Genomic DNA, 12698 nt, shown 5'->3' on the forward strand with positions numbered 1-12698 from the left:
CTCCCTGATGTTGATTTACTTTATGAAATATAGTTGAAAAAGTCTTTCTGGCTTTGGAATGGCTATAAGGGCTCAAAATCTTGCTTTCTCTTGGCAGAGTATAATATACTATATGGTGACATCTCCCAAACTGTTTTCCTGGATCAGAAACGAATCCCTTCTCAAGTCCCTGCAGCCCTTTGCCAAGTGGCATTACATTGAGCGTGACCTTGCAATGTTCAACGTGAACATCGATGATGACTACGTCCCGTGTCTCCAGGGCATCACTCGAGCCAGCTACTGCAACGTGTATCTGGAGTGGATTCAGTACTGTGCACGGAGGAGGCAAGAGGTAGGGAGGGGAGGTGGGGCTGAGGAGTTGAGTGTAAATTTAAAAAGCAAGGAGCCTTGTAAAGACCATCTCTTTTTTTTTTTTTAATTTAATTTTATTTATTTTTTACACAGCAGGCTCTTATTAGTTATCCATTTTATACACATCAGTATATATATGTCAATCCAATCTCCCAGTTCATCACACCACCTCCCCCCGCCGCTTTCCCCCCTTGGTGTCCATACGTTTGTTCTCTACATCTGTGTCTCAATTTCTGCCGTGCAAACCAGTTCATCTGTACCATTTTTCTAGGTTCCACATATTTGCGTTAATATACGATATTTGTTTTTCTCTTTCTGACTTACTTCACTCTCTATGACAGTGTTTAGGTCTGTCCACGTCTCTACAAATGACGCAATTTCATTCCATTTTATGGCTGAGTAATATTACATTGTGTATATGTACCACATCTTCTTTATCCATTCGTCTGTCGATGGACACTTAGGTTGGTTCCATGTCCTGGCTATTGTAAATAGAGCTGCAATGAACATTGGGGTGCGTGTGTCTTTTTGAATTATGGTTTTCTCAGGGTATATGCCCAGTAGTGGGATCGCTGGGTCATACGGTAGTTCTATTTTTTGTTCTTTAAGGAACCTCCATACTGTTCTCCATAGTGGCTGTATCAATTTACATTCCCACCAACAGTGCAGGAGGGTTCCCTTTTCTCCACACCCTCTCCAGCATTTATTGTATGTAGATTTTCTGATGATGGCCATTCTGACTGGTGTGAGGTGATACCTCATTGTAGTTTTAATTTGCATTTCTCTAATAATCTCTTTCGTATGCTATAGACTACAATGAAATAGAGAGGCGAGGAAGGACACTAGTATTTGCATTTTAAAAATATATAAAAATTTATTTATTTAATTTATTTTTGGCTGCATTGGGTCTTCGTTGCTGCACGTGGGCTTTCTCTAGTTTTGGCGAGCAGGGGCTACTCTTCATTGCAGTGCACGGGCTTCTCATTGTGGTGGCTTCTCTTGGTGCGGAGCACAGGCTCTAGGTGCACAGGCTTCAGTAGTTGTGGCACGCAGGCTCACTAGTTGTGGCACACGGGCTCTAGAACGCAGGCTCAGTAGTTGTGTCGCACGGGCTTAGTTGTTCCGTGACATGTGGGATCTTCCTGGACCAGGGCTTGAACCCGTGTCCCCTGCATTGGCTGTCAGATTCTTAACCACTGTGCCACCAGGGAAGTCCCAGGACACTAGTATTTGGCTAAGTGTTTGTTTAACAATTAAGCAAAATGAAATGGAAGAATTCATATACCATGTCTCTAGTGAAGGGGTCTTGAAGGTACGTTCTCCTCTTTACTGTGTTCAGAGTCAGTGCAGTGTTAAGCCTCCTTCACAGTTTTAAACCTCTGGACACTTCTTTGTTTAGAGTTACTTTCTGAGATTTCTGAACAGAGTATATCTGTGCTGAAATGCAGAGGATTTGCCTAACGTATTGAATCGTGGACCAGCACATTCTGTTTAGCAATCGGACGGTCCAAGCTACTCCTGTAGGTTTGTGTGTGTGTGTGTGCGCACACGTCGTTGCTCACGTGCTGAGGACGCTTCTGGAGATGAAAGCAGCCTCTTAGAAATGAAACCAAGGACAATGACATCTTAGAAAAGGAAGACAAGGAAGCAGACAAGGAGGAGAAAGGGGAGGTAGGCAAGTGGAGGGGGTCGGTCGTCTCTGCTTCTCAGGATTTGGAAAGCTTCTCACAATGTGTTTTTGAAGGAAATGGTAGATCCAAGTTGAAACGGCCTTCTCAGCAGCTGATGAGGTGTGTTGTGTGACCTGTAGAGGGTAAACCAAATTATGACACTAGCCCAGGTCCTTGACCTTTGCATGAGTGATGGAAAACAGGTGGGAGAAAGTAGGTGGCAGAGTCTGCTTCCTCCAGATGCAGCCAGGAGAATGTGTGCTGAGATCTTAACCCACGCTGAGCCTCTCCTGGAGGCTGAGGGTTAAGGTGGGCGTTGCCCAGGGTTAGGTGGCGGTTCATTTGACTGCAAGCTCTCACCATCTTCCTGACCTTGGGGTGCCATATTCACAATTCCAGGGAAATAGGCCAGCCAGCTCCTTTATTTTCCTAAGGTAGTTTCCCCATTTAAATTTTTTTTCCACGTCCAACCTCAAGAGAAACTCAGGAAGCAGAGTTTCCCATCTGTCAGGTCACTTTTTTTTTTTTTTTTTTTTTGTGGTACACGGGCCTCTCACTGCTGTGGCCTCTCCCGTTGCGGAGCACAGGCTCCGGACGCGCAGGCTCAGCGGCCATGGCTCACGGGCCCAGCCGCTCCGCGGCATGTGGGATCTTCCCGGACCAGGGCACGAACCCGTGTCCCCTGCATCGGCAGGCGGACTCTAAACCACTGCGCCACCAGGGAAGCCCTGTCAGGTCACTTTAATGGGACCCGGGTGACCACCATCGGTGACACAGGGAGAGCCTCTGCATTTATGGTTGTCTGTTGGTCCGGAACCCACGTGAAAGCTGAATTAACATCCTTGTTCTTCCAGCCCTCGAAGCACCTAGACAGTGACGAGGACTCTCCTCTGGTGACTTTGTCCTTCGCACTCTGCATCCTGGGTAGGAGAGCTCTGGGGACCGCGGCTCACAACATGGCCATCAGGTACCTGGGGAAACAGTTGTCACAGACACCAGTTGGCATTTTCTATGTTGGACAGATTTTTGTCCATCATTTTCTTTATTTTAAAGTTAGACGGCTCCTACTTCTTCCAGAGTGTTCTCTCCCTCATAAATCATGTTGGGCCTCTGAGAAGACTTTTTAACCATGGTGATCTGGAGAATTAGATGTGGAAACAGCAGTAATACAGAACAGTCAAAACCCCAGAATTCTGGGTATAGGGTGTTCTATGTTACGAGGTTCCTTGCAAAGTTTCTGGGAAGATTAAATGAAATCGTGCATACAAAGTGCCTAGCCTGGTATTTGGCGGAATTAGTGCTCAAAAAAACGTTAGGTCCCTTCCCCCATTTTTCTTCACAAAAGAAAATTGTCACTTCTGTGCTTTAACTCCAGCCCCTGCCCTGCCCTGACTCTGAGGGGCTTTGATGATTGGATGCTGCTTCTCCTGTTGTTTTCAGACTCTCTTTCTGCAAGTTTCTCTTCTTAAAGAACAAAACAATTTTGTGTTTAGCTTTCAACTCTCTCCTGGCCCCTTTCACCCTCGGTCCCTGAGGTCTTGCCTTCACAAACAAGCCCCTGAACTGGCATCACAGACGAAGCTGTGCTCTTTGCCCCGACCTCCTCCTTCTCCAGGGAAACCGCTCTTGTGAGCTTCGTCAGTCACCTCCTCTTCGCCCCGGTTGGTGCCATTTCACACGCTGCCCCTTTGGTAGTTAGCTGTGGACCGGATGCTCTGGATCCTGCCTGTCCACCAGAGGCATCTTGACTGGTGCACATGAAAATCTCCCGAGGGGCTTGTGAGTATCCCGATGCCCAGGCCTTACCCCAGGACGGAGCGATCACATCGCGACCCCTGCGGGCGGACCACGCATCGGGACTGTTTCATGGCTCCCCGGGTGCGTCAACATGCGGCCAAGGCTGAGAGTCATACAGACCCGGGGAGCTGAAAAAGAGCGAGCTTCTGTGTAGTGGGTTCTCCTTTACTTGGACTTTCTTCAAGATGTCTGTGTTGTGTTGTTGATCCGGTGCTCTGCAAAGGGGTCCTGCTGACTCTCCACTTGAGTGTGTTTGGGGGTTATTAGGTGGGATGACAGGCTGCTTAAGGGCAAAAGTCACATGTGTGCTTGTTTAACAGCCGCCACGGTGCCTGGCCATTGGGTAAACAAGTCCAGGGAGACTTGTCGACGATGTTTCCGAATGCCCTTCCGGCAGGGGACGGCTCTGAGTCGTTCCTGTTGGCGAGCCGTGGACAGGCGTCCTCCGTGGCGTGTGTGCGGTGGTAAGGGGTGACGTCGTGTGGTTGGCAGTCCCTCCATCCCTCTCTGGAGGCTGTAGCCTTGAGTCACTAAGAGGAAAAGGTGAGAACCAAGGTGGTTAGAGTTTGTGACAGCTAGTCTCTCAACACCCACAGCCCAGAACTTTATGATTTTCTTCACAGGTGAGAAATGCTCACCAACTGAAGTGTTGTGCTGATCTGTGTTCTAGGAAATACTCTGGAGAGGAGCTGAGCTGCTTCTAGCCCCTCTCTTCCCTCCTACCTGACTCCGCCTCATAGTAGACCCAGGCAGCTCCCTTTGTGGTCATCTGGGGCTGAACTTGATGATTGAAAGTCTAGCAGAAGCCTCCTTCGTGGGCTTTGTAAAACAGTCCCCTATAATACTGTAAATAGGGAATACTCTTTGAGAAGGGCTTCAGAAGATTCTGGACTCCACATCACAAAATGAGTCTTCAGATATTCACAGCATCCAAGCAGATGATCTTTTGTTGGATCAATGGGAAGTTTGTTTGTTTATTTTTTATAAATTCCAAATTTTCTTTACACATTGCAAATAAAATGCTTCAGCGATTTCACTCTTTCCATTCCCATACAACATTTTTCAGATTTCTTCGATCTTGTTCTTTGTGTTACTTGTTCCAGTATTCCTGATCCAGGTGTATGTAGCTTGGTCTGTTTTATTGATTTTTTTTCCTTGAGTAAGCACCATGCCTAGCAGCTGCTTTGGTCAGCCTTGTTTTGATGGGATTTTTTTTGTTGTTTCAAACAGCTTCTCATACTCCATGTTGGCTCTACTTGTTGCAAACATAGTGATGACATAAATCTGGGAATGATACTCGTGCTAGTCTAGGGAAAGATTTGATTATCCGGGACTGATTTGCTTCACCGAGCAGTCCTGTACCATATTTCAAGGTGCGCTTGTCTCTATGGTGGGCCTGCTACCCCTCATATTCTCCCCAGGTGAAATTTAGACTCATATTTTATAAAACCCCATTTGCAATTTTGATTTAGAATATATTAAATTCACAGATTAATTTGGGAAAAGAATGGACATCAGTCAATAATATGGTGTATCTTTGTAATCATTCAGTTTTTTAAATGTCTTTCCATAATAGTTTATCACTTTTTTGGAGATTTGTAATCCTTAATGGACTTGTCTCTAGGTATTTTATAGTTTTATTGTGACCATGAATAAAATACTTTTTTTCCTGTCACATTTTCTAATTGGCTACTGCTGGTACACAGGAAAGTTACAGTAAGTCCCCTACATACGAACCTTCAAGTTTCCAGCTTTCAAAGATGCGAACGTGCGTTTGCATATGCCCAATCGTGTAAGTTAGTTCACGTGTCTGGCGTACGTTGTCACACGCGTGCATCCTCTACAAGTGGTTGTGCTTTTGTGTACTTTACTGTGTTTGTCTTTTATGTATTATTTATGTGGAAAGTATTATAAACCAATTACAATACAGTACTATATAGCTGATTGTGTTAGCTGGGTACCTGGGCTAATTTGTTGGGCTTAACGAATGTGCTCTCGGAATGGAACTCGTTTGTATGTAGGAGACTTACTGTATTTAGTTTTTTATATCGATTTCGTCCTGGGCACCTCTACTGAACTCTGTTATAAACATTATTTCAGTTAATTCTGTTTGATTTTCTGCTGGAAAGACATATCTGCAAATAATGACAGTTTTGCCGTTTTCGTTCCTATATTTATACTCAGTTCTATTTCCTGTTCCGTTGGCTCTGACCTCCCGCTGGAGGTGGGCATCTGTGTTAGTTTCCAGTTGCTGCTGTAACAACTTATCACAAATTTGGTGGCTTACAGCAGCCTAAGTTAGTTGTCTTACAGTTCTGGAGGTCAAAAGTACAAAACGGGTTTCACTAGGCTAAAATCAAGGTGTCTTCATTCCTTCTGGAGGCTCTGAGGGGAGAATCCATCCCCTGTTCTAGAGGCCGCCTGCATCCCAGAGACCCCTTCCTCCATCTCCCCAGCCAAAGTGTAGCCTTTTCCAATCTCTCTCTGACAAACTCTACCTCGCCCACTTCCTTCTTTTACTTATGAGGGTCCTTGTGATTACTTTGGGCCCTCCCAGATAATCCAGGAAAATCTCCCCCTCTCAAAATGCCCAATTTAATCACGTCTGCAAAATTCCTTGTGCCCTGTAAGGTAACCTAACCACGGGTTCCAGAGATTAGGACATGGACATGTTGGGGGACCATTATTCGGTCTAACACAGCATCATCACATTAAGCCAGACATTAATGGGGAACAAGTGTCATATTTTAGCGTTAAAAAATAAGGTCTGTTTTAGGATTCTATTAGACCATTTTCATCGTTAGGAGTGTCCTTCTCTTCCTAGATTGCTAAAGCTTTCATCAGGACACGATGTTGGATTCTTTCAAAGTTTGAGGGCTCACATGCAGATGAAATTCTTCTTACACCTATTAATGTACTAGGTTATATTAATAGATTTCTTCATTAAAACACCCTTACAGGGCTTCCCTGGTGGCGCAGTGGTTGAGAGTCCGCCTGCCGATGAAGGGGACACGGGTTCGTGCCCCGGTGCGGGAGGATCCCACGTGCCGCGGAGCGGCTGGGCCCGTGAGCCATGGCCGCTGAGCCTGCGCGTCCGGAGCCTGTGCTCCACGACGGGAGAGGCCTCAACAGTGAGAGGCCCGCGTACCACGAGAAAAAAAAAAAAAAAAAATCCTTACATTTCTAAGATAAGCTCTACTTGGTCACGATATATTCTATCTATGCAATGATGGATTCACTTTGCTAATATTTTATTCAGTACGGTTTTATTTATGTTCAGAGTAGGAGTGGCTTATGATCTGTGTGTGTGTGTGTGTGTGTGTGTGTGTGTGTGTGTGTGTTCGCATGTGCACATGCGCTTTATCTCGTATAATTTTAACTCAGGAGTATGCCCTTAAGTGTACTTTCTGAGACCTAACAAGTCATTCTCATGTATTTATTATTAAAGACTAACAGATGGTTTTTTAAAAATTTATTTATTTTTGTCTGTGTTGGGTCTTCGTTTCTGTGCGAGGGCTTTCTCTAGTTGTGGCAAGCGGGGGCCACTCTTCATCGTGGTGCGCGGGCCTCTCACTATCGCGGACTCTCTTGTTGCGGAGCACAGGCTCCAGACGCACAGGCTCAGTAGTTGTGGCTCATGGATCTAGTTGCTCCGCAGTATGTGGGATCTTCCCAGACCAGGGCTCGAACCCATGTCCCCTGCATTAGCAGGCAGATTCTCAACGACTGCGCCACCAGGGAAGCCCTAACAGATGATTTTTGGACACTTACTCCACAGATAAGTCTTATACAGCAGCCTAGCGTAAGTCACAAGCTCTGCTTCATTTGATGGGTTTCTTGGGGAAATATTTTGACTTCACAGCAGTGACATAGCTTTGATAGGCTATCCTCAAGGAAGAAAAATACACGCATGAAAAATTAGAGAGGATGAGCAAATTGAGAATCAGCTTAAATGATAAGCTGAATGCAAGTGAGCAAAAGAGTACAGGTATGTAAAATGTCTTCAGATAAGACGTCCATATGTTACGGAGATAGAATGAGTTAATAGGGGTGTGACAAGCAAACACTGATGATGGTTTTAATTTGGAGTTTGGGGCCTATCCCCTTTGTAGAACTGTGTCTCCTACTGAACAGGAGCATACAGATATAAAGGCATGTCTAGGAGGAAGTCAAGATAGTTTCACTGACCACAGGGGCTAAGAGATGGCTTCGTGACTGTCTTCAAGTACATGAGAGGTGATGAGTGGATCCTAGCTGATGGTCTGTTTATAGAGATAAAAGGTGAAAAGGTGACTGTCTTCAAGTACATGAGAGGTGATGAGTGGATCCTAGCTGATGGTCTGTTTATAGAGATAAAAGGTGAAAAGGTGGCTGCATTCACAGCAGCAACATGTTTGCTTGAAGAAGAAATTCTACTGACTCTTGGAGTAACTAGGCTTCTAAGAGAATAGAACATGTCAAGATAAATGTAAGCTTGAAAAATGAGACAGACAGTCCAGCCCTAGATGTCCTGTGCTGGAGGCTGAGGGCCCTTACAGACGACCTTGTGGCAGGAGGTCACTGTCACAGTCTGGGGTCACATCTACCATGTCCAAACCGCTCTCCCCCACAGCGGCCTGAGGAAAAGAGCGTTCTTCAGGAATCCCGGACATAGTCTCAGTTTCCCTGCCGACCTTCTACTGGAGACGAGACCCCAAACTAGGGCCAGACGTCATAGTGAATCATCTTGCAGACAAGACTGAGGTCTGACAGACAGACTGGAGTTGGAAGCTCAGAAATCAGGATCTAGAAGAGAAATAAAGTGAACATGACGCACGGCCCTGAGATTAAAATCAAGTCGTCCAGCTCAGGTCGAGATGGTGGCGTAGGAAGATTCTGAGCTCACCTGTTTCCACGATCACACCAAACCTACCACGTCACATAGAACAACTATGCCTGAGAATGACTTGAAGACTATCAGGACAGATGTTCTGCAGCTAAGGATATTAGAAAAGGCCACATCGAGAAGGGTAGGAGGGGCGGAGACACGGTCCAGTCAGAACCTGCACCTCCAGTATGACGACCCACACGTGGGAGGGAAGTCACCACCGAGGGGTCCCCCCTGAGGAGCGAGGGGTCCGAGGCCCACATTGGGCTCCCCCGCTGCGGGACCTGAACCAGAAAAACAAGCCCCATAAAATCTGGCTTTGAAACCAGCGGGGCTCACGTCCAGGAGAGCCCGAGGGCTGTGGGAAACCAAGGGTCAGCTCGGAAGAGCTTGTGCCCAAACTCACTTGTTCCGAGCGCCAGCACGCTGGATTGAAAAGCACCCGGATTCTACAAGGAGGTACACTGATTAATCTTAGGGCACTTGCCGGAGGAGCACGGATCTGGCGGGACTGTCTCAAGGGACAGAAGCGCTGACAGGCGCCTTTTTTTGTCTTTTTCTTTTTAAAATATTTATTTATCATGGCCACACCGGGTCTTAGTTGCGGCGTGCGGGATCTTAGTTCCCCGACCAGGGATCGAACCCGGGCCCCTGCACTGGGAGCATGGAGTCTTCCCCACCGGACCACCAGGGACGTCCCCAGGTGCCTTTTTTCCCCTGTCTTTCCACGTCGCTGGCCGGGTGCTGGTGGGCGACATTCCTGTCGCTCTCCTTCACCTAGCTAACACCGTGCACCCTGCCCTGGAGTGCCCTGAGGACCAGCCTTGCCCAACCTGCCCAGGCTCCCTGGGTCCCACGCCGAGCTCCCCCTCCCCTGCTTCTCTGAAATGTCCAGGTGTTCTGGTCCCCAGAATCACCCGAGCAGCTTAGTCAGAATATAGGCCCCAGGCCCCATCCCAAATCGCCAGCTTAGACTCTCTGGGAGCCGGGTCTGGAAGTCTAGTTTTGATTTTGAACAGCTGCCCGGAGATCGTTTCTTCTGCAGCCAGCTTGCTCCTGGTACTCTGGCCAGCCTCGGGAAGCATCTTTCACTAGATGATAGCAGTTGATCCCATCGATATGCAGGCCCAGAAGCACTTGAACGCCACGAGGCCAAATGTATTTTTAAAAAGCTTGTCATCAAATCTTGCCTTTTATCTAGTTCTTGCTTGGGAAATATTATTTCTGGATTTATCTGGCATTTATTTGGAGGCACATTGCTGAGATCCTTTCACCACGTGATTGCTCTCCATTGATTATCTGAGATTCTGCAAGATAAGCGTCCTTGGTTTATATCTGAAGCCTGTGTTGCCTCGACGTCCCAGTTCAGTGACCATGAGAATAACGATCACAGTGAACACTGACGGTGCGCCCCCTATAGGTACTGGGGACAGTGCTAAGTGCCTGAAGCGAGTAGATGCATTTCATCTTCTCTCGAGGCGTGAAAGAGGATGAGGTAGGTGCTGTTACTGCCCCTATTTTACAGCTGGATAAACCAAAGCCCAGAGCTGGGACCTGTGCGATGTTTGGACGTGGCAGAGTCCTGCCCAGGCTCTAGACCCCTGCTCCTGACTGCTACACGGTGTCACAGTTAGTGCCATCTGCCCCCGGGAATTCTTAAGATCGCCCCCGTCCTATCACTGGGGACCTGGGATGGGCTCACAAGCACTCAGTGAGGTCCCGTGGAAGGGCCTTTTCCCGACCGGGCGATCGGGTCTGTGGCTGCTCTCACACGCCGCCCAGCAAAGGATGGGCTGACTCTCCGGCTCTCCTCTCCCATCTGCCCGTGTCGCTCTGGGCATCTGGGCAGGTCCCTCTGTCTCCCTCTCCCAGAGTCCCCAGCCCCACATCAAGAGGAGTGATTTCTCTACGCCTGAGTGCAAGCAGCGAGGCATGCTTGTAATCCTTTCCAGAAAAAAACCCCACCCACGTTCAACCCCCTCTTTTCAGGACTTTGCCCCGATCTGATGACAGGGGCATTTTGGACCATTTTCAGTGACAGCAGTTAGCACCGTTTCAGAGCTTCCCTCCCTGCATCCGCCCTGCCCCAGCCTGGCTCTGCGGTCCACCCCTCCCCTCCCAGGACCGCAGGCAGCTCCCGGAAGTCCCTGTTCTGTGTCGGGGGAGCCTGTTCAGGAGGGCTGCCTCCTGGACTCTTTCTGGAAGGTTCTGGGCTCCTGGAGGCCACAGCATCTGCCCCACCTGCCTAGACCCTGGCTTCTCCCGTTTCCCACGGCCTGCTCTGACGCCAAGCCCTGGCATCCCTCTCAAGGGAGTTCTGGAAGGAAGTTAATGATGCTGGGGTGTTTCGCAACGACGTGCTCCAGCAGCCGACGGTGGAGCTTATTTCCCTGGCGTGGATCTCGCGCTGCGTCGAATCCAAAGTCTTCCTTGGCGAGCCGGCTCGTTAAATCCCTCTTAGCTCCATCCTCGGAGAGCCTCTTCCACACACACTTCCCTGCTCTTCCTGTCCCAGTTCAGTCCTGTCAGGGATGCTGTTTCTCGTACAGCTGGCCGCTCCCGCTCAGGGATGTTAGAGGCCAGGGTTGAGAGGAGGCTGTGACTGAGTGTATCACTGGAACTCGAGGCAGCGAATGAAGGAAGAACCATTCTTTCAACCCTCATAATACAGGGTGAGTCGCTTTCCCAGACCCACTCCCTGCGTTGATCCAGAAGGTAAAGGACCCAGACCATGAAAGATGTCCCTCGGGCACCTCTCTGCTGTCCACCCAGGCCAGGCTCAATTACATGCAGGAAACGGAAACAAAGCCAAAAAGCCTAGAAACGCAAAAACCTGGGCAACCTGAGAAACCCTTCCGTCATTCATTTTAATCCCCTCTATTGTGCCTCATCCTCTAGTCATTAAAAAAAAGGGTGGGATTGGGAGCTGGATGTTCTCTGAGAATCTAAATGGCCAATTTGAGATTGCATTTGGTGTCATTGGGAGAATCCAATTTTTATTATGAGTGACATAGTCTGAAAGCGCTATCCAGAAACACAGAGACGGCCAGTGGAAGGTCCTGGGTTCTTCCCCTGGCCTCCCTGCCTCCCTCCCAAGAAGTGGAGGCCCCAGGGCTCCTGGACCAGGCGGCCCCACGTCTCAGCACTCACTCTGCCTGTGGACATAGGCCAGCTGTGACCAGGACCTCCACCATCACCCTCAGGGATCCAGAGCATCAGTGGCTATTCCTGAAGGTGACCATTATAGCAGTTGTCACAAGGGTCTGAGTACGGTCTGCAGTGTCAGGTGTTCGGTGGGACCTCTGCTGGATCAGCCTAAAGACAGTAAAATCCTTCCTGAGGTGATGCAAGGGAGACTCAGGCCAGCTCAGGGTGACAGGAGCCTGAACACCTTGGCTCCATATGAACGAACAAACTCGACTTTGTTTCACAGCCTGGATTCCTTCCTGTACGGCCTCCACACCCTCTTCAAAGGCGATTTCAGAATAACAGCCCAAGATGAGTGGGTGTTTGCAGACATCGACCTGCTGCACACGGTTGTTGCCCCGGCTCTCAGGATGTCCCTGAAGCTGCACCAGGTAAACATCCCTTTTTAAAAAAAAGTATAAGCCTGAAACATCAGGGGGAAAAACATGACCTTTCAAAAACGCAGTCCCTTTCCTCGGCATATGACATTGATGAGTGGGCTTCTGATTTAGTAACTAAGAGTTGAGGCATCGCATATTCTTGATGGTGTCTGTGACAATGTGCCCTCAAGACCCCTGGGAGGTGGTGATCTCCCACTAGGATGGAAGAGGGGACTTGGCCAGAGAAAATGACATCAGAAGTGCCTGCACCACCTCAAAAAGTCATAGGCATCTAAGCCCCGAACTCTCTGCCTAGCACGGCCACAAGCTCTCTGCCTAGCACGGCCCCGAGGCCAAGGGTGCTGGGTTGGCATCCACTCAGGGCAACTGTGAGGTGTGGAGGTGGACTTGGCCTTGCACCCAGCCGGGGCCGGCTCTCTGGTCCTC

At 48.6% G+C, this 12698-nt stretch overlaps 2 protein-coding genes across 8 annotated transcripts in view; one reads left to right on the forward strand and one right to left on the reverse strand.

Moving 5' to 3' along the window:
- The window catches only part of PCNX2 (pecanex 2), a 274045-nt gene that overhangs the window by 253287 nt on the left and 8060 nt on the right, over positions 1-12698 (forward strand). For 5 of the 7 annotated variants that reach the window (XM_067025705.1, XM_067025704.1, XM_059053839.2 and 2 more), the window contains 3 exons: positions 98-331; positions 2876-2988; positions 12119-12263. In XM_067025705.1, coding sequence (XP_066881806.1) covers positions 98-331; positions 2876-2988; positions 12119-12263 — 492 coding nt within the window. Of the gene's footprint in view, positions 1-97; positions 332-2875; positions 2989-3636; positions 3819-8430; positions 10091-12118; positions 12264-12698 lie in introns of those variants that run through there. The other 2 variants (XM_067025709.1, XM_067025708.1) reach the window with 2 other exon arrangements.
- NTPCR (nucleoside-triphosphatase, cancer-related) overlaps positions 8585-12698 on the reverse strand; it is a 61933-nt gene continuing 57819 nt past the window's right edge. The window contains exon 6 of the mRNA XM_067025713.1: positions 8585-8603. The gene's annotated coding sequence lies outside the window, so the exon portion shown is untranslated. The remainder of the gene's footprint in view (positions 8604-12698) is intronic.

This window comes from Kogia breviceps, chromosome 2, assembly GCF_026419965.1.
Source record: "Kogia breviceps isolate mKogBre1 chromosome 2, mKogBre1 haplotype 1, whole genome shotgun sequence".
NCBI classification, from domain to species: domain Eukaryota; kingdom Metazoa; phylum Chordata; class Mammalia; order Artiodactyla; family Physeteridae; genus Kogia; species Kogia breviceps.